This window comes from Manis javanica, chromosome 5, assembly GCF_040802235.1.
Source record: "Manis javanica isolate MJ-LG chromosome 5, MJ_LKY, whole genome shotgun sequence".
NCBI lineage: Eukaryota > Metazoa > Chordata > Mammalia > Pholidota > Manidae > Manis > Manis javanica.
In genome coordinates this window covers 22,048,325-22,070,398 of record NC_133160.1, presented here as the reverse complement: position 1 = coordinate 22,070,398, position 22,074 = coordinate 22,048,325, and the positions used below count along the sequence as shown (strand labels likewise).

Genomic DNA, 22,074 nt, shown 5'->3' with positions numbered 1-22,074 from the left:
TGCGGGTGGAGTTTTGTCCAGTCCAGCTCAGCTCTAGAGAGACTGAGTCAGAGGCCAAGACAGAAAAATACAGACTCTTGGAGGGCAGAGGGAAACAGGTTGATACAGAAAGACCAAGACCCTTGAGAGATACAGAGCCAAAACACTGAGCCTGGTTGGGGTTGGGAGCAGAGATGGAGAGCTATGGAGGCAGTGTGGGCCTAAGACAAAGGCTGCACTTAAGGATGCAGCAAATCAGAGATGTAGACCAGAGCCTGTGCCGGGGTTCAGACCACTTCAGACCAGCACAGGTCTTTCCATCCATCACTTGATCCCCAGGAGAGCTACACATGCGCATTTTTCTATGGCACATCCCAGATTCTTCTGGGGCAGCCTGAGGTACCCTTAGGAGTTTTATGCAAGGCCCCCGGGGTCTTTGAAAGGGAGGGGTTGTGCTGCTGCTGGGTCTAGTTGTAGCTTTAATTCACTGTGCGACCTTAGGCAAGGACCTGCCTCTTCCTCTGTGCCTCAGTATCCCCAGCTGTTCAGTAAGAGAGTTGGTTTGCTTGATTACTAAAGGCTCCTTTCATCCTCTGATGCCTGTTCAGACCTTTCCCCTCATGTATCTAACCTCCCTCCCTCTTGCTGCAGCTGAGGCCACATTTCCCTCCTTTGTCTGCACTTTATGAGGATGGGGGACAGCTGGTCTTTCCCCGCCCCTGCCCTCCTCCCCCCCAGTAATCTTTCAGCCATAAATCCATGCTGAGCCTTCTGTCCTCTGGATAAACAGCCCTGATGCCTTTTGGCAGTCCTCATCCTATTTTCTGCTTGAAGCATCAGAGCTGGGGCCCACTCGGGCCCTCTGCACCTGCCCTGAGCCCCAGGAGGGAGACAAGCCTTGGATGAGCAGGGGCCGCACAAGCCCCAGGGTGCCAGGGTGGAGGGCCCCTCTTTGGGCCTCACCACCTCGCATTTGGACCATTATGGCAGCCACCTCCTAAGTAAGTCTTCCTGCCACCGGTCTCGCCCCTGCAGTCCGTCCTCCACACCAGCTGCCACAGGGATCTTGTGAACACATAAATCTGACCACGCTGTCAAATGCCCTTGCTCAGGGCTCTTTGATGAGAAAAATAAAATAAAAATGCCTTTGATAACTCCCCAACTCTTGCAGGATAAAACGTGAACTCCTCATCTGGCTTTTGAAGCCCTTCACAGCCCTTTCTCCACTGTTCCATCCAGCCTTCTGTCCTTCATGCTCTCTGTGGCCTAGCCTTGGCTTTGGGCCTCGTGCTCTCTGTCCCCCCTCCTCTGCCCTCACTGTCCCCCTCCTCTTGCCTGGCGACCACGGCCTCCTCACTGCTCTGCCTGCGGCCCCTCTCCCCCTCCAGCCCATTCTCCATAGAGCAGCCGGAGCAGTCATCATTCAGCTTCGGCCCCCTTGCTGTCCTGCCTTGAAGGCTTCCTGTCACACGCGCAGTAAAGTCCTGAGTCCCTTCCAAGTCCTGTAAGACCTGCCTACCTACCTAACTTCCCCGTAAACCTCTCCCCTTGTTCCCACTCCGGCAGCCCTAGCATTGTGACAGGACCTCAAACACACAGCTTTTGTATTTACTGTTCCTTTTGCTCGGAATATTCTTCCCCTAGCTCTTCGCCTGGCCAGCTCCTGCTTATTCTTCAGGTTTCACCTTGAATGTCACCTCTTCCTGACCACCCTGTATAAAGAGTAATACGCTCCCCAGCATTACTCTGTTTAGTGCTTTCAAGCATGTGCCACAATCCTTACTTACCTTAGAAAACATAGTCGCTTGTTTATTTACTTCTGCTCTGTGAGGGAAGGGACCTCGGTGTCATGCGCCTCTCCCTGCCGGCCTGAGTGTCAGACTGGCTTCAGGCCTTCCAACTCCTTCGTCCTGGCATCTTCTTTGCCATGTTCTCACCCCAGGTGTAGAAGCTGTCTGATGCCTGTGGAATTGGATCCACATGTCCCTCCTGGCTGCAGTAGCATTTTACAGAGCCCCTTGATGTCTGTGCCTAAAGAAGGACTTTCAGGAACTGGGGGACATTGGTGGCAGATGTGTTTTGGGCTGGGGATGGTTCCCAAGGCACATCTTTGCCTCCCTGCTGGCCCTTGCTCTTTCTAATACTCAGCTATCCCCCTAACATTTTGGACTGGAAGATGAGAGACCAGAGGTCCTGTGCCCCTTTTGGGTTTTGCCCCATCCGCTCATTGTTCATGGAAGTCTCCCCAGAATAGACCCAGCTCAGCAGCTACCTACAGGCCTGGCTGCTACTAAGCCATGGACTCCAGGGCTCTTGGCAATTACTGCTCTGAAGCCTTTGATGGAGAAGACTTGGGGACACCTAGACCTTGGTTTCCCATTCGGCTCTAGCCCCCCTACATCCTCACACTTCTAATCTCTATCTTTGACCACTTTACCCTCTATTGGATCCTGATCCTTCCTTCCAACTCCCTTCCTAGCCAGGCCCTTCTGGCTGTGCTGTGGGGAGTGTAAGTGGGGTGGACAGACAGCATTTCAGTCTTTGAGGGAATCAGTAGGCCTGTCCGGGGCCACCTGGGTCTGGGGCCTAGGAGCCTTGAGGCCCCAACAGCCCTGCCCAGCACTGTCAGTACCTTAAGGCCCTTGAAGACTGTGGTTCTTTGAGTGATTTCTGGAGACAGTCCCTCCAGCCCAGGAGGGTGCTCATATTGCCGGCCAGGCTGCAGGTGACCCAGCTGCCCTCATGCTGGTCCTGACCAAAGTTACTTTCTCCTTTCCTTGTTTTCACGTTCTAGGGTAACACTGGGAGTGGGATCCTGGAGTGTGGCCTGGGCTTCCCTCTATTCTTATCAGGGCCTCAGTGTCCTCAGTCAAACTAAAGACCTAGACAAGATGATTTCCCTTCCAGCCCTGATGCTTCTGATTCCTAATGCTCTGGGAGTCTTTAATTTAGGAAAAAAAGAGAGAGAGAGAGAGAGAGAGAGAGAGTGAAATATAAGATACAGGAAAGTTCAGAGAACAATTAGCAAACCACTGTATACATGTTGTCCTATTTGCTTTTGCTCCAGTTTCTAGCACTTCAGGGTTCTAATGACCTCAGATTCCAGCACCCCAGGATTCTAAACCAAAGTGAACATATATAGCTTAGCTTGGTACATACCTGTAATATTAGGAAGAGAAGGGAGGAACAAGGACTTTGGGCTGTCTACACTGGTTAATCAGTGGATGAGTTAGTTGGGATGAGAGGGTGGTTATGAAGAAATAAAGTTTCTAGAGGTTCTAAAATCCTGGAATCCTAGAGTTCTAAAATGGGAGCGGATCTCAGAGGTCATCCAGTCCAAAGCCTCAAGCCTGTGCAGCCTCTGCTTGACTTCCTTGCTGTTGGCAGGCTCACGTTCTTCCAAGGCAGCCTCTTCCATTGCTGACTGGTGCAATGGTGCAAGTGGGAAAGGCTTTTGTATGTGTGTGTATCCAGACTCTGCGTCCTTACAGCTGTCCATGGGCTTGCCCTTGAGGCCACACGAGCCACATGGGCTCCCTCTGCTCCATGACAGCTCTTCAGGTGTTGAAGCTGGTGCTCTTAACTCCTCGTGGGTTGTGGCAGTTGTTATGCCATCTGTGCGCTCATCTCAGCATAGTGGAATCACACTGGGTAGTGGAAGTGTGCTCACAGGGCACTTCTGACCTATTTCTTTTGGTCGGTTCTCAGCCCCAGGTTTACACTCTGAGCAGGTAAATCTAGAATCCATATCCACATTATATTTGGTATAGGCTAGGCTTGTTAGAGGTTCTGATTCTCCAGCTAATTTTACTGCTTGGGCCCTAGGCAAGAAGCCCTGCTTCTTGAGCATCTTTGAACAGTGAGCAGTGTTCCCCACCCTCTGGGTTTTCTATAAATCACTCAAACCCAGTTTCTTGGCCTCTGACCCCATAAGGAGATTAAAACTCCATAATCTAAACTATCTTTCAAGTTTGGTCCATTCTCTTACTCAGCAGACATCCACTGTCTCTCCGCCATGTGCGGGCCCTCTGTAAGGCGCAGAGGGATGACCAAGCTCTTGTCCTTTGGGACAGGGCGGCAGGGGAGAGGCAGGTAAGAGACAGCCTAAGTTCTATGGACAGAATTAAACAGAATGATGTTCTCACAAGAATAATGTAGAGAGAAAGAAGAAAGGAATACATAATGTAGGATTCTATTCACATAAATTTCAAAAACTAGTCTGTGACATTAGAAGTCAGGATAGTAGGAAAGGGAGCAGTGACTGAAAGACAGGGAAAGGGGAATGCTGGTAATTTCTGTTTCTTGAATTTTGTGAAAATTCATCAAACTGTATAAAAATATTCACCATTTTAATGGCAAAAAGACTGGGAACAATCTAAATGTCTACCCAGTGGAGACTTGTATCATTTCTTAACATGGAGAAATATCTGTAGGATTAATTCCTAAAAGGGTCTGGGCATTTGTAATTTTAATAGCTTTTGCCAAATTTGACCATGTATTTTTAACAAAGTTTTCATGTAACATATGTAAAATGAATACATCTTAAATGCACAGCTCCATTAGTTTTATAGTGAATACACCTGTGTAACTGCTAGTCAGCTCCATGTATTGAGAGCTCCCTGCATTCCAGAGGCTTCTCTTGTGCATCCCCCCAATCCATTTCCCTCCCTCAAAGGACTATTCCATTTTTATTATCATACATTAATTTTGCCTGTTTTGAACTATATGTGGTTGAAAATGTATCTTTGGAATTATTTCTATATATTTTATAGAATATAGATAAGTGGGTGTATTTGGAATTAGTAGACCATTGTTACAGAGGGTTTCTCTGTGTGAGCTCAGCCTGACACCTAGCTGGAATCCTGGCTGGAATCCTGCCTCTGGACCTCTGTGGTTCTACATGTCCAATGCCTAAGGTTCCTGGATCCTTTGATTCTCTGACTCTAAAATTCTATGGTGTCACCAGGATCTGAATGGGGTGATGGCCAGGAGAGCCTGGAAATGCCCTGACAATTCCAAAGCCTGTCTCAGGCAGGCTGAGTCCCAGTACCCCTAACCCTTGTTGAGAGCAGGGTGCAGGAGGGGCTAAGAGTGGGGAGTTGGCTTCCTGTGAATTTTGGGTGTCCGTATGAAGGGGTTCCTAATTTGGTCTAAATTTCCTTGATTTGCTTCCTCTTCAGCCACATCATTCCTTTACGCCTATGGCCCCAGGTCTGCTTTTCTTCATGTGTGATTTCCCTAGGGGATCCCAGAGACATAGGGACAGAGGCAGGGGGAGAGACACAGGATCCGGGTACTTGGGAGGCATGGGAGGCAGTCTCTCTCTCTCTCTCTCTCTCTCTCTCTTTCCGTCTCTCTCTCTCTCTCTCTCTCTCTCTCTCTCTCTCTCTCTTTCTTCTCTGTTTGACCTGGTCTCTGCCACTGCTTCTCTGTGAGACTTGGCCAGTGTTTTCCTTTCTCTGGGCCTCAGTTTCCCTGGAAGTATAAAGAGGGTTGGACCAAAAAGGCCCAGAGGGCATTTAGTGGTTCCCCTTCTCTGAATTTCATTGCTCTCTGTTGCTGGGGGTATAGGTCTTTTTCTGGGTGCATCAGACTTCTTGTGACTCGGTTTCTCTCTCCAAACTCCTTGGTCTTCCCAAATCTCGCACTGCTTTTGCCCCTGCCCCTTCAGTCTCTGAATCCCAGCCTCCCTGTCTCTCGGGAATGTCCCTCTCTGCCTTTGTGACCCCATGACAATGGGAGGTAAAAATAGCCCAGGGGCCGTGCTGGAGGAGATAAAAGGGAATTTGCCTTTTGTGTCCTGTGGCCAGGCTGGGGGGGCTGTGACACGTGGAGATTGCTGACATAGCTCTCCTCTGCTGACCTTGACAGCAGCAATAAAAGGGGTAGCCCTGCTCCCAGCCTCACCGTGGTGCTGAGGTGGGTGATCAGGGCTGGGGCAGGCACCGAAGGGAGGGCTGGAGGGCCAGTGGTAAGGGTGTCTGTGGGTGGGCACCGTTCTCTCTGTCTCTGTGGGAAAGGATGCTCTGGTGTTTGAGAGTGTGTGTGTCGGGGGCTCACCAGGGAAGCTGAGGTGGGGAGCCCCAGGGAATCACTTAATACCAGGCCTTGTGGGTGGCTGGATCGTGCCCCAGTGTGGGACCCCTTGCCCCTCAGTTCCCCTGTTACTGGTGTCTTGCAGGGCCTGCTGCCTTGGACTGCCTTGAACTGCCAAGATTTTTAGTCCCTTGTCTTCCACCTCTTGGTGCCCTGCCATGATGGATGTGAGTGAACTTGGGGAGTCTGCACGCTATCTCCGCCAGGGCTACCAGGAGCTGATGAAGGTGCACACTGTCTCCTGGGATGGTAAGTGAAGGCAGAGGGGGCACAGCCACAAAGAAGCCCTTAGGGACTCAGGCCAGGAGTGGGGAGGGTTGGTGCTGCCCTCCAGGCTGAAGGAGCGCTCTGGCCTGACAGCTTTAGCTCCCCGTCAGAGTCTGGGGTCCTGAGGCTAAAATCCTCAGGACACTTGTTTGTGAGCAAGCCTCAATTTGCTTCTCTATAAAATGGGACAATATCACCTGCTTCCTGGTATATAGTCTGTGGCTGAAGCCTGAGGCCTTTGTGATGAGAGTGATTAGTATGTGTGCAGCCTGCCTCCTGTGCTGGAGTTATTTTTAGTGTTTTTCATAGAGCCAAAGCCTCTGTTTATTAGGGACAGGAATAAAGACTACTATTTATGACCTTGTTTACTCACAGGACAATAATAACAATAGGCAGAATCTATCAAATGCTCATTGTGTGCCAGGCCCAGAGCAGATGACTTTCCATGCATCATTTCAACAATGTGGGGAGCTGGGGGCCAGGGCCAGGGCCAGCTTCATAGGTGTGCAGCCTCTGCATGTGCACAGGGTACCATCCTCAGAAGGGCCTCATGCTTGATTTAAAACTCTGCCATCATCATCTTGAAAGTTTTAATAATTTTTTAACAAGATCTGCAAGATATGTAGCTGGTCCTAATGCACGTGGCTAGGAGTGGCAGACTAGGGAACAGAACCTGGTGGTCTGCAGCCTGGGTATGTGACTTTAACAACCATGAAAGTGGCTCCCTTAAGTGGGGCCAGCTGGCCAGGCAGGAAGGAGCATGAGACATGGAGTTAGACCTGGGTTTGAGTTTTCAGCAAAATGGGGGAGACGGAAACCTTGAGAATCAAGTGCCTTATATTGTTGGCTACTCCATATAGGATCTCAAGAGACCCCCATGACATTCCTTTTGAGGGGACAGGCCCAGAGAGAATAGGGGATTTTCCTGAGGTCACAGGGCAAATAGGGCAGAAGCAGGAATCTGAACCCAAGTGCGTAATCCAGGGAAGTGAGGGACTGTTACCTCAGTCAGGGAATCCTCTGAGGACCTTCACAGCTCTGCCCTTCCAGGATCTTGGGTCTGGAAAGACCTTCTCAGGGTACTCCTGGGTCCTGACAGAGGGGGTTCTGGGAGGGACACAGTCCTATGGACACAGCTTGGGAGCCCCAGACGGGCCCCAACCCCTAGATGTGCATCAGCCGTTCTCAAAGCCTCAATCCTTTCCCTGAAACCCAGGGAAGAAGCGTGTCTGGATACCTGATGAACAGGATGCCTATGTGGAGGCAGAGGTCAGATCGGAGGCTACGGGGGGCAGAGTCAACGTGGAGACCAAAGACCAGAAGGTTTGGCCCCCCTTTTCCAGAGCTTAGCTTCTCTGTGCCCCCCGGCACCTGGGTGCAGTTCCTGGCCAGCGCTTCAGATGAAGGTGGTCTTGGAACATACAGGGGTGAGAGGCAGAGGTCAGTCGGTTCTTGCCTGCCTTCCACCCCATGGTCTGGTCTTCCTGGCAGGTGTTGATGGTACGGGAAGCCGAGCTGCAGCCCATGAACCCACCCCGCTTTGACTTGCTGGAGGACTTGGCCATGATGACACACCTCAATGAGGCCACAGTGCTGCATAACCTGCGCCAGCGCTATGCTCGTTGGATGATCTATGTGAGTTATGGGCCGGGGAGGCTTGGCGGGTTGGTGGGACTGAGTGGTGGGGAGGGCCCCAGCTGTGCAGAGCCAGGTAATGTCAGGAGCACAGGATGGGCGAGACTAGAGGCTGGCGTGGCGCTGTTAGGTGGGGCCATGGGGTGTGGGCTGGACTGAGGGCTGGGGTGGGGCAATGACAGCCACAGCTGGTATGGCATGGCCTTAAGTGGATCCTTGGGGAATATTGCAAGGGTCGTAGTTTTGTGAGGCCTGGAGCCAGGGGATGGGAACTTGGCCTCCAACAACCCACCTGTACACTCTCTCTTCAGACATACTCGGGCCTCTTCTGTGTCACCATCAACCCCTACAAATGGCTCCCCATCTACACAGCTTCCGTGGTTGCTGCTTACAAGGGAAAGCGCCGCTCGGAGGCCCCACCCCATATATATTCCGTAGCAGATAACGCCTACAATGACATGCTGCGCAGTAAGGACCACCTTGACTCCTCTCCCCTACCCAAGGCCACTACCCTGGCTTCTGGGTGGCCTCTACTTCTTTCTATTTGCACTGCCCTCCTTTTGATGCTGTTAGACACTAGCGCAGCCATTCTGTCTCTCCAAGTGGAACTTGGCCTACAGTCGAGAGGGTGGGTCCCACCTGCCTCTCCCATTTCTGGCCTGGGGGGGTGGAGGGGCATTATACAAGGTGTGTAACCCATGGCTGGCCTCTCACCTTGGCTAACTTCTCTGTCCCTTCCCCTCTCTTCCAGACCGAGAGAACCAATCCATGCTTATCACGTGAGTGTGGGGCTGTGGGGATGGGGTGGGAAATGCTGGCCATCTGGCAGGAAAGGAGTTGAACTGAAACCATTTCCGAGAGCTGGTTCCAAAGTGTTTAAATGGCAGGTCTTTTATCACCTGTACCAGGGTTCCAGCTGAAACTAAATCAGAGCATTTTCTCTGCCCCCATTCTGGGCAGATGTGTTACAGGTGGTAGGCAGGGAAGGGTTACCCATGTACCAGAGGGATCACCAGCCCTGATAGCTTCTGTCCCCAGGGCCTGGAATCTACTTCCACTTTGATCTTTTGGGAGTTCTGATTGTGGCTCAAGGGAAAAGGGGAGATTCCCTTTTCTCCTTACCATCTTCTTATCTCTGAATCTTATTTCTTATCTTTTTTTTGCCCTCATAGGAAAGTGGTAGAATTCTTCCATACCAAGTTCAGCCAATATGTGCAGTGTGTGTTGTTGTGTGTGTGTGTGTGTGTGCAGCCTGGTAGTTAAGAGCAAAGCCTTGAAACCAGAAAGACCTGGGTTCAAGTGTCCACTTCCTGCTGGTACCCTTGGGTCTCTTGAGTTTCATCAGTAAAAACAGCAATCCTGCCTACCTGTCATGCAGAGCTATAAAGACTCAGTGAGTTAACATATGTGCCTGGCACACATCAAGGCCAGTCACATAACTTCTCTGAGTCCCATATCCTTATCCATAAAATGGGGATGATAATGGTGCCCCCTTTACAGGGAGGGTTTCTGAGGCATAAATGAGCTGATACTGGTAAAGTGCTTGGCTCAGTACCTGACACTAAGTCAGCGCTGTGAACAGTGGCATCATGTGTGTTCTCACCTCACAGGGATAGTCTGCACTGGCTTGCTTTGTAGACAACTCAGCACCTCTGAGGGCTGCTCTGTCTCTGGGATTTTGAGTTGGGGAGCTGGGTAGAGGGAAAGCAGAGTGGCCCTGCTTCAGGGTTGGGGCGCTGGAACGGAAGTACAGTGGCCAGATGGGCATTGGTAACTCCTGTTTGTGTCATCCAAGTGGAGAGTCGGGGGCCGGTAAGACGGTTAACACCAAGCGGGTCATTCAGTACTTTGCCATCGTCGCTGCCCTGGGAGACGGGCCGGGCAAGAAGGCCGTAAGACTTGCCCACGCGGGCGCCGCTCCCCACTGCTTGTCACTGTTTTTCTTTTCTTTTTCCTCTTTTTTTCTTTCTTTCTTTCTTTCTTTCTCTCTTTATTTCTTTTTTTATACCCCCCTTTTTAAAAAGTTGATTCCCCAGAGCCTGCAGCCCTGCCCTGTCCCTGGTGGTGGACTCTGGCCTGAGCAAGGTTTGATCAGAGTGGCTGTGGCCGCCTATGCCAGGCTGTGTGCCTGCCCCCCCTCAGAGCTCCCATCTGTAACACAGAGTGGTGGGACAACAGCTATTCTTAAACTTTTTATGTAATTTTTATTTCTGTCATGATCATATTTTGAAAGAGTTTACTAATAAGCCACTTTTATGAAGAAGTGATTGTTTTTTTCATTTCCATACACCAAAGACACAATTACCTGCTACAAACAAGCAGCCTTGTATGGAGTTTAGACAGAGCCAAGGGTACTTGGCATTCCCAACAGCCAAGGTTAGGGGGCAATCTTGCACCCCATGATTTCTGTATGGTTTTTGAAAATTTCTGACATGATGGGGGGCCAGTGTCTTGTTTTTGTCTTTGGGGTACAGCATGCATCTCTAGCTGTTCATTCCAGCTGCCATGGCTGTTACAGCTGTTCAGAGCTCTGTGTGGGTCCCCACCACCCCAAAGTGGTCTATCTTTCCTTTCCAAAAGCCCAAGGACTCCCCCCACACAGCCCCCACTGTGGTCCTGTTGAGCCTTGCTTTATTCTGGGGCATTTTTCTTTCTTCTTATTCTTTTATTTTTTTCCATTTAAAGTTTTTTTTTTCTTTTTTCTTTTCCCTTTTCCCCCATTTGATTTTCTTGGTTTTTAATTTTTATTTCAGTTTTGGTTTTTTGCTGTTGTGATGGTTGTTTTTGTTGTTCTGTTTTGGCTGTTGACTTTTTGGTACTCTTCCCTCCCTCCCCTCGTCACCCCGTTTTCCAGACCTCCAAAGTGTCTGTGAGGATGCTGCAGAAAGCTGGGACTTGGACCAGTGGCAGGAATGGAGGATAGGGAGGGAGGCAGCTGGGAAGGGCAGGGGCAGAGGAGCCCCTGGGCAGAGAGAGTCGGGGGCAGGGGTGCTACGCAAGGGAGGTGAGGAGGAAGGCTGCCCCACAGGAGCTGTGGGCGCTGGAACTTAAATGCCTCGCCCACTCCCCTCCCCTTGGCCCCAGATTTGACACCCGCCTGAGAGGGCCTGGAGAGGCCTGGAGCGAGTGTGTGCGCTGGGGCTTCGGCGGGGAGCTCCTTCCTTTTCCCACCTGCCCTCTCCCTCCCAGCAATGTCTCTGGGGGGATGTTTAAGTCTTGGGTTCCCTGGAAGTAAGTGAATAACCAAAGTCCCTGGTGGTACGGCTCCTGTCACTCCAGAAGCCATTCCTTCCTTTCTTCCCCTTTCTTCCCAGGCTGTCAGGAGCCGGGGTAGAGAGGAGAAGGAGAGGGGAACCCGGGGGAGACAAGGATGAGGCTAAGAAGGGAACAGTGATTCCCTCGATTCAATAAGTCCCTCTAGATGAGACAACAGGTGTCCCTGGGCATCATGGGAGGCAAGACACCTGGGCCCCACGCCCGCTCTGCCCCCCACTTACTGTGTGGCCTTGAGCAGATCACTTCCCTGCTCTGAGTGTTAGTTTCCTCATTTGCAAATTAGGGTTAACAAGGTGCCCCTGCCAAAGGCATTTTGAATTTTGGATAATAGTGGGTGTGTGGTTGTACAACAAAGATATACCCAATCACAACACAAAGGAGGCCTGTGAGGAAGGACTGTCACAGAGGGAGGTGAGGGGTAAGAAGATTTGGGTAGGAAGAGGTCTTCTCCATCCTCAGAGCATTAGGGAAGCTTTCCTAGAGGAGGGGGCCTTTGAGCTGGGCTCTGGGGGAGTAGATTTGAATCAGGAACCTCTAGGGTGTGGGGCAGGGGCTACGTCCTAGATAGACAAATGAAGGGCTATGGAAGAGGCCAGAGAAAGAGCTGGGGGAGGGGAGGGGCAGCAAGTAGGAGACTCCAGCTGCACCGCCCTGCCTCAGAGCCCTGACTGGGGCCATGCTTGACCCTACTTTCTAGCATTTCTCCTTCTAATAGTCCTGGGAGGGTCAGGCATGGGGAGTGGGGTGGGGTGGGAGTCACATCTGGGTGACTAATGTTCACTGTCCTGCTAACCACTGCCACCTCCCACCCCCTGAAACCTGGCCTGGTGAGACCTCATGCCTTCTAAAGTCTTCCTTCTCTTCCCAGCAATTTTTGGCCACAAAGACAGGGGTAAGTGTGGGGCCAGTGTGAGTGGGGCAGGCAACAAGTATAGGGCCCTGGGGATCCCCCCTCCTCTTCCCTACTGGGGCCAGGGGCTGCTCTGGTCTCCCAGCCAGCACCAGTGCTGACAGACCCTTCACCCCACCGCCCCCAGGGCACCCTCGAGGATCAAATCATCGAGGCGAACCCTGCCATGGAGGCTTTTGGCAATGCCAAGACCCTGCGGAATGACAACTCTTCCCGCTTTGTGAGCAGCCGCAGTGGGAGAGGGGGTCGGGGATGAGGCAGGGTCAGCAGTGGGGGGACCCAGGTGGCAGGAGGCAGCAGTGGCTGGGGCTGCGCTGCTGGGCCCCTGACCGAGGCTGCTTCTCTGCTCACAGGGCAAGTTCATCCGCATCCACTTTGGCCCCTCTGGGAAGCTGGCATCTGCGGATATTGACAGCTGTAAGTCTAGAAGAGGGTGGGGGAAGGCGGGGACAGGGGACAGAGGCCTGGGCGCTGGTCTGTCCATGCGAACTGAACACCCATCGTCCAGTCCTTGGGGGTCCCATCTGTTCTAGGCACTTTTCTCAATCCCCTGGTCTCTGCCTAGTTCAGGCCACCTCATCTCTCGCCTGGAACATTCCACAGCCTCCACATGGTCTCCAAGCCTGCATTCCTCCACTTGATCTTCTTCCAACCAGAGTGATCTTTTCTTGGGCACTATTCTGACTACATTGCATTTCTGCTTAAAAGCCTTTTCTAGATCCCATCACCTTATCTGGCCAGTCGGGCTTCTTGCGGTCGGGCCCTCACCTGGCCCAGTCTTCCCTCTGGCCCCCAGCAGGGCAGGCCTCTGCCCTCCTGCCACAGCCTCATCTCTACACAGAGCCCCACTCCCTGATGCCTCTCTGAGGTTGTCGCCCATCCCACCAGGCCGAGGCACCTGGGGCCCAGGCTGTAGGCAAAGAGGGGACCCCACACTGACCACTCCCCGCCTTGGGACGCAGGGCCAGATCCTGATGGATAAGCATGGGCATGTGGCCATGGGCAGGGAGCATTGTAGTTCACACCCTGACAAGCCCACATACAAAGACACGGAGGCTCTGCTCTGCACACTCTGGCACACGAGTACTGCTCCGGGGAATAGGAGCATGGTCTGCGGATGAAGGAATGAAAACATGGATGAAAGAATGGACAAATGAGGATCCACCCCACATTCACACACTCACACACGGAGACACACAGGGATGCAGACATACAAACACATTCCCACACGTGACAAGTGCGCTGATGGAGAGAATGCCCTTCAGTACGTGCTAGCATGTGTGTGGGCACAGCGCCTGCACACACACCCCTGCCCTTGCCAACACTTTCTCCCCATCACCTCAGCCCTATCGGGATGACCCACTGGGAGCTGTAGGAGATGGTAGGCCAGCATCTCCTTTTCTCCCAGATCTCCTAGAGAAGTCACGAGTGATCTTCCAGCTGCCTGGTGAGCGTGGCTACCACGTCTACTACCAGATCCTCTCCGGGAAGAAGCCAGAGCTGCAGGGTGAGGACCAGGGGAGGGGAGGGTGGGAGTCAGAGCCTGCAGGGCTGGTGGGAGTGGGGCTGTCCACAGATCAGGCCCTGGGATGCCTATTCCCTCACTGTTATGGGATCTGTGACATCCCTTCTTTCCTGGGACTCAGAGCCTCTTCTGTCCCCTCACCCCATTCCTGGGGCCTCTGGTTATTGCTGAGCCCTCTTCTCCTCGTGCTAGGGAACAGGCCCCTTAGTGCCAGTGCCCTGGCAAGTTTGTCTTTACTATTGTCCTGAGACTCTGGAGGCATCAAGAGGTGAGCAATGGCTTTGTCTAGACCCAGCCGCCCCCTTGCAAACCCCTCCAGGGCAGAGTCTGGTCCTTCCCATGCTCCAGGATTCAGTACAGGGTCTGGGTACCCAGAGGGGTAGCTGTGAGCAATGGCTGAGGAATGAGTAAGACATAGGGAGTGGGCCTCATTCTGCAGAGAAACCATGGGCATGGAGGTGGGGACCAGAAACAGGCTATAGAGAAGCCGTGGGAGGGCGCTAGACTCTCCTGAAGGGCTGGCTCCCAGGACCCAGCATGCTGGTATGGGGGGAAGCGGGACAGCTAGGTGACACAGCTGTACCTGCCCTTCTCTGTCCCATGGCCCCCAGACATGCTGCTTCTGTCTATGAACCCCTACGACTACCACTTCTGCAGCCAGGGTGTCATCACCGTGGACAACATGGACGACAGGGAGGAGCTCATGGCCACAGATGTAAGTGGTGGGAGGGGAGCAGAGAAAGGCACCTGCAGGGTCTGGGTGGAGATCAGGGAGATCAGTGGGGTTTCAGTGACCTTAGCTTTGCTGGACCCTGGAGGAGCCCAGGCCTCTCTGATCCTTCTGTCCCTCACCACAGCATGCCATGGACATCCTGGGCTTCAGCACGGATGAGAAATATGCCTGCTATAAGATTGTGGGTGCCCTCTTGCACTTCGGCAACATGAAGTTCAAGCAGAAGCAGCGAGAGGAGCAGGCTGAGGCTGATGGCACTGAGAGTGAGAGTCCCTGATGCTGGCCTAGCTGGTCTCACCATGACCCTAGTCCCAGTGTCCTGTCCATGACCATTAACCCTAACGCTTGTCTGAAACCTTTGACCTCAGTCTTACCTGACCCTGACTGTAACCTCTGACTTCTCAACTCCAGAGCATCACCCTCCTGAGCTGTACAATTTGCTGGCCCTGAACTTGACCTCTCCTAACCCCAGCTAAAGCCAGTAGAGCCTCCAAGTGCGTGTATTCTTGGCCTCCTCCTTATCCCGCCCGTGTGCCCTCCCAGGTGCTGACAAGGCTGCCTACCTGATGGGGGTCAGCAGTGGGGACCTCCTTAAAGGCCTTCTGCACCCCCGAGTACGTGTGGGGAATGAGTATGTGACCAAGGGCCAGAGTGTGGAGCAGGTGAGCTGCTTGCAGGAAAGGGCCCACCTGGGGACAGCAGGGCTAGGTCCCCTCCTTGCCAGGTCCCAGCCCAGCCTTCCCACAACTCTAGGTGGTATTTGCTGTGGGGGCTCTGGCCAAAGCCACCTATGACCGGCTGTTCCGGTGGCTGGTGTCACGGATCAACCAGACCCTGGACACCAAGCTGCCCCGTCAGTTCTTTATTGGGGTCCTGGACATCGCTGGTTTTGAGATCTTTGAGGTGAGAGCAGGCCCGCACCCCAGGCTGTGTTCTCTCCAGGGCGGAGGACTGTGGTGGGTGGAGGCAGGAGCCCTGGGCTTCTACCTGGAGGTGGGGGTGATCTCATGCTTATCCCTTTCCTCAATGGGCCTCCCTGTCCCCAACGGCAAGGAGACCTGCTGAGCCCAGCACCTCCCTCTGCAGTTTAACAGCTTCGAACAGCTGTGTATCAACTTCACCAATGAGAAGCTGCAGCAGTTCTTCAACCAGCACATGTTTGTGCTGGAGCAGGAGGAGTACAAACGGGAAGGCATCGACTGGGTCTTTATCGACTTCGGCCTAGACCTGCAGCCCTGCATTGATCTCATTGAGAAGGTGGGACCCCGTGCAATGTTGCTGTAAGGAAGGGAGCATGGGGTGAAGAGTGTGCAGGAATGAATGTGTGTTTATATGTGAGTGAGCATGTGTGTGTGTGTGCATGTAGATATGTGATTTTGCACTGAAGTGAGCTTGTCTATGTGCTTGGCTGTGCCTGTGTATGTCCCTGTCTATGTGTCTGAATGGGAATGTGTGCACATGTGTGAATAGGTGTACTAAAGAGTGAGTGTAATATATTTCTCTGGTGAGTAAACAGTGTGTGCGTGCGCATCCCTGGACGGTTAACAATGGCCCCCTCATGGGTGCCCACAGTTTTTGCAGTTCACGAGGCCCTATTACAGCCACAATTTCACTGGACCCTCAGAACTTCCCTGGGAGCAGTGCAGGATAGGGTGTGCTTGCTTACTTGTTTATTTAATTGTAAAACATTACAGGACTGGAAGAAAGAAAAATCTAAGAAAATTTGAAAAATCACAAGGGGAGAAATGTTTTCCCCAGTCCTACAACAACCTGTATCTTGGCACTTTGCTTAGTTTCTTCCAAGCCCTTTATTCTGGGTATCGATTTTCTTTTATAGACAAAGACTCATTTCTCATCTTACTTTTTCTCTGAAGATGTATTTTGTATGTTGAATGTTGTTGAAGAATAGTTCACACAGCAGATGATTTTCATGTGTTTCTGTAACTGTTGGACATTAAGGTCATCGACAGTTTTTTGCTGTTATATCAGCACTGAAAATACTCATTTCCCCATTTTTCAGGTTAAGAAATTGAGGCTTAGAGAGATTGAAGGGTCCTATTGCTAGTAAATGAGGAAGCCAAAATTTGAACCCAGCTGCTTTTTTGATTGTATTGTGTGTGAGTGTGTGTGAGGCCACAGATATCGGGAGGTGAGTGGGTATAGAGATGCCAGTCTGAGTCTACACACTCATTATGAGCAAAGAGGACAACTCAGTTGTGCATCGTGCAGAAGGAGCCGGAGACCAAGTCACAGACTTCTTTCTTTTTAAGAAGGCAGTGCTCCTGGGCGCCTGTCTGGTCCCAGTACCTTCCAGCAGATGGCTGAGGTTGGAGGTCCGGGGAGGCTCCCATGGGGAGCAGCTCTGGGAAACAGATGGACTGTCTTGATGGTGGCCCTATAAGCTTGTTCCGTGTCCCTAGCCTTTGGGCATCCTGTCCATCCTGGAGGAGGAGTGCATGTTCCCCAAGGCCTCAGATGCCAGCTTCCGGGCCAAGCTCTATGACAATCATGCGGGGAAGTCACCCAATTTCCAGCAGCCACGGCCTGACAAGAAGCGCAAATACCAGGCCCACTTTGAGGTGGTCCACTATGCGGGCGTGGTAGGTGCCTGTTGGAACCCCAGGTCTTGACCACGCCCCTCCCTCCTCTGGGCCCACCTGCTTAGGCTCAGCATCTGTCTGGTCTCTGCCAGGTGCCTTACAGTATCGTGGGCTGGCTGGAGAAAAACAAGGATCCGCTGAATGAGACAGTGGTCCCCATCTTTCAGAAGTCGCAGAACAAGCTCTTGGCCACCCTCTATGAGAACTATGCGGGTTCCTGCTCCAGTGAGTACCAAGGGACAAGATCACCATTCACAGGGGACTCACACAGTGACACTGCCTAGAGTGACTGGTCCCATGTCTCTCCTAGCTGAGCCCCCCAAGTCTGGGGTGAAAGAGAAGCGTAAGAAGGCAGCATCATTCCAGACAGTATCCCAGCTGCACAAGGTGAGGCCCAGTCCGGGCCCTGTGCAGGCCCTCACCCTGCCAGCCTCCAGCCCCGTGCTGTCGCTGCTCTGTCCCCTGCACCCTGGGCGGGCGGCTGTTAAGACTTGCAGTGATGTTTAACTCCTCTCCACGTGAACATCACAGCAAGTCTGTGCTGCTTCCCGTCCCCATGCTGCCTAGACAGGGTTTTGGGGGTGGGGGGCAGCCTCGGGGGCCTGTGGGAGGGATGGCATTTGTGTGGAGTGAAGACATTGGTGGTGGTAATGGGAATCTAGTCAAGCAGAAGAAGGCAGAGGGCCACAAGGGACAGCGTGAAAGGACAGACACGCCTAGGCGTGCTTAGGCACCTGGCTCGTTAGTCTGTATCGGGCTGGTCCACTGCGGCTTCCAATTCTGCTTCTTGCCCCTCTTGTGCCTTCTCCCCTCTCCCAACCCCCAGGAGAACCTCAACAAGCTGATGACCAACCTGCGGGCCACACAGCCCCACTTCGTCCGTTGCATTGTCCCCAACGAGAACAAGACCCCAGGTAGTCACCCCAGGCTGGGTTGGTGGAGATTAGAGGGAGGGGGCAGGGCAGACTAGAGGCTGGGTCTGCCTGCCGAAGCCTGTACGGCCTCAAAATAAGCGTCCATGTGGATGGTTCGTCTTTCTGTGGAAGGTGGGCCTATTGACCTCTTACTTTTCCTCAAACACCACATCCAGGGGTCATGGATGCCTTCTTGGTGCTGCACCAGCTGCGCTGCAATGGCGTTCTGGAGGGCATCCGGATCTGCCGCCAAGGGTTCCCCAACAGGCTGCTCTATACAGACTTCCGGCAGCGGTGGGTGTCCCCCTGCTCTGGCCCCAGCTCCTCCTCAGCTTCTTTACAGCCACCCTCCCCTCCCCTCCGCTCTGCGCTCTGATGGAGCAGCAGCCTGAGGGAATGGGAAGGGGGCAGGGCCCCACAGGTGGAGGTTCCAGCCACTGAAGGGGATGCAGGGGGACAGGGGAGGGGCTGGGCAGGTGTCCGGTTGGAGATGGTGGTGGCTGAGACCTGAGGGTGGGCTGGGAGAGAAGGAAATGGGCTTGGGGTCAATGTTGAGGTGCAGTCAGGAGAACCTGCCGGTGGATTCGACAGGGAATAGGAAAGAAAAAGAAAAGACAAGGGTGACTCCCAGATTTTTTGGCCAGAGCAACTCGGGAATTGGTGGTAGTTTGACTGAGATACCAAGACAGATACCAAAATCTTTAAAAATTTTTTGGTAGGAGGAATAGTAGATTGAGCTCTACTTTGAACATGTCAGGTTTCAAATGTCTCCAGCAGATGTCCTAGAAGACAAACCAAGGTAGTGGGGGGACTGGATTTATCAGTTTAGAGCTCAGGGTGGGGAACTGGAGGGCAGGCAGACCTGGATGTAGATTTGGGAATTGAGTGAAGGTTCCTGTGGACTAGACTTTATGTAATGCCTGGTACCTAGCAGGCAGGCATTCAGTCAGGACTATTAACTCCCTCCCACTTCCCTTTATAGGTTTGATTTTGTCAGGTTACAAGTGGTCATAGCTCCCTCCCCAGAAGTAACTGGTCATCCACACTAATTGGTACACTTGTGTGTGTCCATACAAATACTGTACACACAGGCGTACACACACTCACACCCCATTCTGTGAATTTGTTTTTTTCATGTATGAGAGAGAGCTCCTTATCAACAGATGTAAGTCTGTACAATCACCTTTTTAAAAAAATTAAAAGACTTCTTTTTCCATGCAGTTTTAGGTTCACAGCAAAAGGGAGGGGAAGGCACAGAGATTTCCCCTGCACCTCACCCCCACTCATGCACAGCCTGCCCCTTTATCAACATCCCCTACCAGAGTGGGACATTTGTTAACTTATGGAGACATGTAATAATCACCCAAAGCCTGCAGTTTCCATTAGAGTTTACTCAAGTGTTGTACATTCTAAGGGTCTGGATAATGTCTAATGACTATCAGCTTCATCCATTCTGCTATGGTTGTAAACTGTCCCATAGTGTCGTAAACTGTGCTTTGTTGATCAGTCCCCCTAGTGCAGGATCTTTCGTGTTTCTAGGGTTTTGCCTTCACAGTGTGGCCACGACCAGCCTGACCCCTGTGGGCCTGTACAATGTGAAGGTGTGTCTGCTTCAGAGGTGGACCCTTAGAGGCCCTCACTCTCATTGACTAGAGTTGTCTCCCAAATGTTTCTTCAGTTTTTGATACACTATATTGCATCACCTTCTGTATATTTTTTGCCTTCTCAAAAAAATTACAAAAGTGCTGCATGCCTTTTATAAATACTGCAGCCTCTTAAAGAACTTAACCACTGAGTGCATTTAAACATAGCCCAAGGTGTTTGAGCAGAGCACGCCCAGTACCTGGGGTTGTGGTGCCTCCCCTGCCAACTTGTTCAGTGTGGCCCCTCTGGAGCCACTCTTGCCAACCCCTTTGAGACCCAGGAATATTTACCCTGCTGTCCCACCAGCCTCTTCAGTCCTTGGTTCCCCACCCAGCCCCCTCCTCACTGAACCTTCCCTGCTTTCCCAGGTACCGCATCCTGAACCCCAGTGCCATCCCAGATGACACCTTCATGGACAGCAGGAAGGCCACAGAGAAGTTGCTGGGCGCACTGGACATAGACCATGTCCAGTACCAGTTTGGCCACACCAAGGTCAGAGCTCAGAGGAGTCAGGGCCAATCTGGGCGTAGACGGTCACCCCAGACAGGGACGTGCTGGGGGCTGGAGGATACACCTGGCTCCATTGTCCTGCACCCTCCAAAGGTGTTCTTCAAGGCTGGGCTTCTAGGCATCTTGGAGGAGCTTCGTGACCAGCGTCTGGCCAAGGTTCTGACACTGCTGCAGGCCCGGAGCCGTGGCCGCCTCATGCGCCTCGAGTATCAGCGCATGCTTGGAGGCAGGTGGGTGTGAGAAGGGGCAGGCCCACAGAAATGCCTGGCTCTCCAAACTCCTTCAGGTTGCCCTGCGGGCCAGATTACCCCCTGGGGCTGGTGGGGAGCCTCCAAAGGGCACGGCTCTGTTCTGTGGCTTTCAACTCCCAGCGTCCATTTCCTCACCTCACAAACTGGGCCACCAGAGTGTGGTCCAGTGGTAATAACAATGAGTGTTATCCAAGACGTTAAAGTGCCAGCCCTCAAGAACAAGACTTTATTTGCATTACCTTGGTTAAAGAACACAACAGTCCCAAAAAGGTAGGTGCTATGATTATCTCCATTCAGCAGAAGGGGTGTTGGAGTCAGAGAGACCCAGTCACAGCCAGTTAGTGGGAGTGAGGAACGCTGGGATGTGAGCCCAGGACGTCTGACCAGAGCCCACAGTGCACCAGGATACCTTCCTGGTAACTTTAGGACACCTGCTGGGGTCACCTGACATTGAGGACTGTGAGCCCCCGTCCTGGAGGCAGACTCGTGGGCCTCTCCCCCTCAACCTTCCCTAGGAAGCAGAGGCATTAGGACCAACTCGAAGGGACTGCTGGCAAGATTAAATGAGATCACACACTGACTGCAGAGCAGGCCATGCCTGGCCCAGTGGAGGTGCTCAAGGAACCAGGGCTCCTCCTAGGAAGGGGCAGCGCCGAGCCTGCTGACCACCTGGGACTTGCCCTCCCTAGGGATGCCCTATTCACCATCCAGTGGAATATCCGTGCCTTCAATGCCGTCAAGAATTGGTCATGGATGAAGCTCTTTTTCAAGATGAAGCCATTGCTGCGCTCAGCGCAGGCTGAGGAGGAGCTGGCGGCCCTGCGGGCAGAGCTACGGGGCCTGCGAGGGGCGCTGGCCGCTGCTGAGGCCAAGCGCCAGGAGCTGGAGGAGACTCATGTCAGTGTCACCCAGGAGAAGAATGACCTGGCCCTGCAGCTGCAGGCAGTGAGTAGGGGAGGGGCAGCTGGGGTTTCCCTTGGCGACTTGGTGCCCCCTGCACCCCAGGCTACTCTGAGGACCTACCACAACCAGACCCCTACCTGGGAAGCCATTCCCTGGATCTTCCCAGTCCAGAGGCGCCATGAGATGCAGCCTGTGGGCACACGTCCAGGCTCAGCCCTCAGCCTCCCATGTTGCCAAGCTCCCCATCCTCAGACTCAGTCTGTCCACATCCTAGTGTTCCCCCTGCCTGCCACTGTGGCTCCCTGCTAAAGCTGCAGTGAGGCCCTATCTCCCAGCCCTCTCCCTCTTCCATCCCTAAGCCAGACCCATGCTCCCTCCTGTGGTTAGGGGCCATGGGAGCCCAGTGGCAAGTAACAGTAATAACCAGAGGGCGGGGACTAGAAGGCCCGAATCTCATCACCTGTGTGCCAGACCCCGCTGTAGTTGGAGGTACCCAGGTGGGAAGACAGAGACAGGCCCCTGGTCACAAAGCCCATCCGCTAGTGCAGGAGACTGTTAGGCAGCCAGGTGGTAAGGAAGTGGTGAGGAGAGCGAGAAGAGCAGAGCCCCTGTGGTGAGCAGGGGGCACACACGCCTGCCACGCCTGCGCCTGGAGGCCTCGGCCCAGTGCCTTCCTCCTGGAGCCCTTGTTTGGGCCTCAATCTGGGTTGCCCCCGGCCTAATATGCCCCTGCCCATCCCTCTGCCCAAGCCCTCATCCCATCACACCTGACCCCTTCAGGGCCAAGAGCAGGGCATAGGCATTCTTGGTCCCCAGAGCCCAGCTAAGCAT

The 22,074-nt window shown here is 53.0% G+C and overlaps 1 protein-coding gene across 5 annotated transcripts in view; it reads left to right on the top strand.

The window, feature by feature from the left end:
• The window catches only part of MYH7B (myosin heavy chain 7B), a 38,605-nt gene that overhangs the window by 9,289 nt on the left and 7,242 nt on the right, over positions 1 to 22,074 (top strand). For 2 of the 5 annotated variants that reach the window (XR_012131377.1, XM_017674958.3), the window contains exons 3-24: positions 6,161 to 6,324; positions 7,559 to 7,665; positions 7,834 to 7,977; positions 8,289 to 8,605; positions 8,729 to 8,756; positions 12,122 to 12,145; positions 12,291 to 12,383; positions 12,517 to 12,580; positions 13,572 to 13,670; positions 14,300 to 14,403; positions 14,546 to 14,684; positions 14,965 to 15,083; positions 15,175 to 15,324; positions 15,508 to 15,678; positions 16,842 to 17,021; positions 17,114 to 17,246; positions 17,332 to 17,408; positions 17,848 to 17,935; positions 18,112 to 18,229; positions 19,948 to 20,071; positions 20,183 to 20,319; positions 21,030 to 21,285. Coding sequence is in view for 4 of the 5 variants with exons in the window: in XM_017674958.3 (XP_017530447.3) it covers positions 6,234 to 6,324; positions 7,559 to 7,665; positions 7,834 to 7,977; positions 8,289 to 8,605; positions 8,729 to 8,756; positions 12,122 to 12,145; positions 12,291 to 12,383; positions 12,517 to 12,580; positions 13,572 to 13,670; positions 14,300 to 14,403; positions 14,546 to 14,684; positions 14,965 to 15,083; positions 15,175 to 15,324; positions 15,508 to 15,678; positions 16,842 to 17,021; positions 17,114 to 17,246; positions 17,332 to 17,408; positions 17,848 to 17,935; positions 18,112 to 18,229; positions 19,948 to 20,071; positions 20,183 to 20,319; positions 21,030 to 21,285 (2,763 nt within the window). In the remaining variant the exon portion in view is untranslated. Of the gene's footprint in view, positions 1 to 6,160; positions 6,325 to 7,558; positions 7,666 to 7,833; positions 7,978 to 8,288; positions 8,606 to 8,728; positions 8,757 to 9,772; positions 9,870 to 12,121; positions 12,146 to 12,290; positions 12,384 to 12,516; positions 12,581 to 13,571; positions 13,671 to 14,299; positions 14,404 to 14,545; positions 14,685 to 14,964; positions 15,084 to 15,174; positions 15,325 to 15,507; positions 15,679 to 16,841; positions 17,022 to 17,113; positions 17,247 to 17,331; positions 17,409 to 17,847; positions 17,936 to 18,111; positions 18,230 to 19,947; positions 20,072 to 20,182; positions 20,320 to 21,029; positions 21,286 to 22,074 lie in introns of those variants that run through there. The other 3 variants (XM_037012952.2, XM_073236689.1, XM_037012954.2) reach the window with 3 other exon arrangements.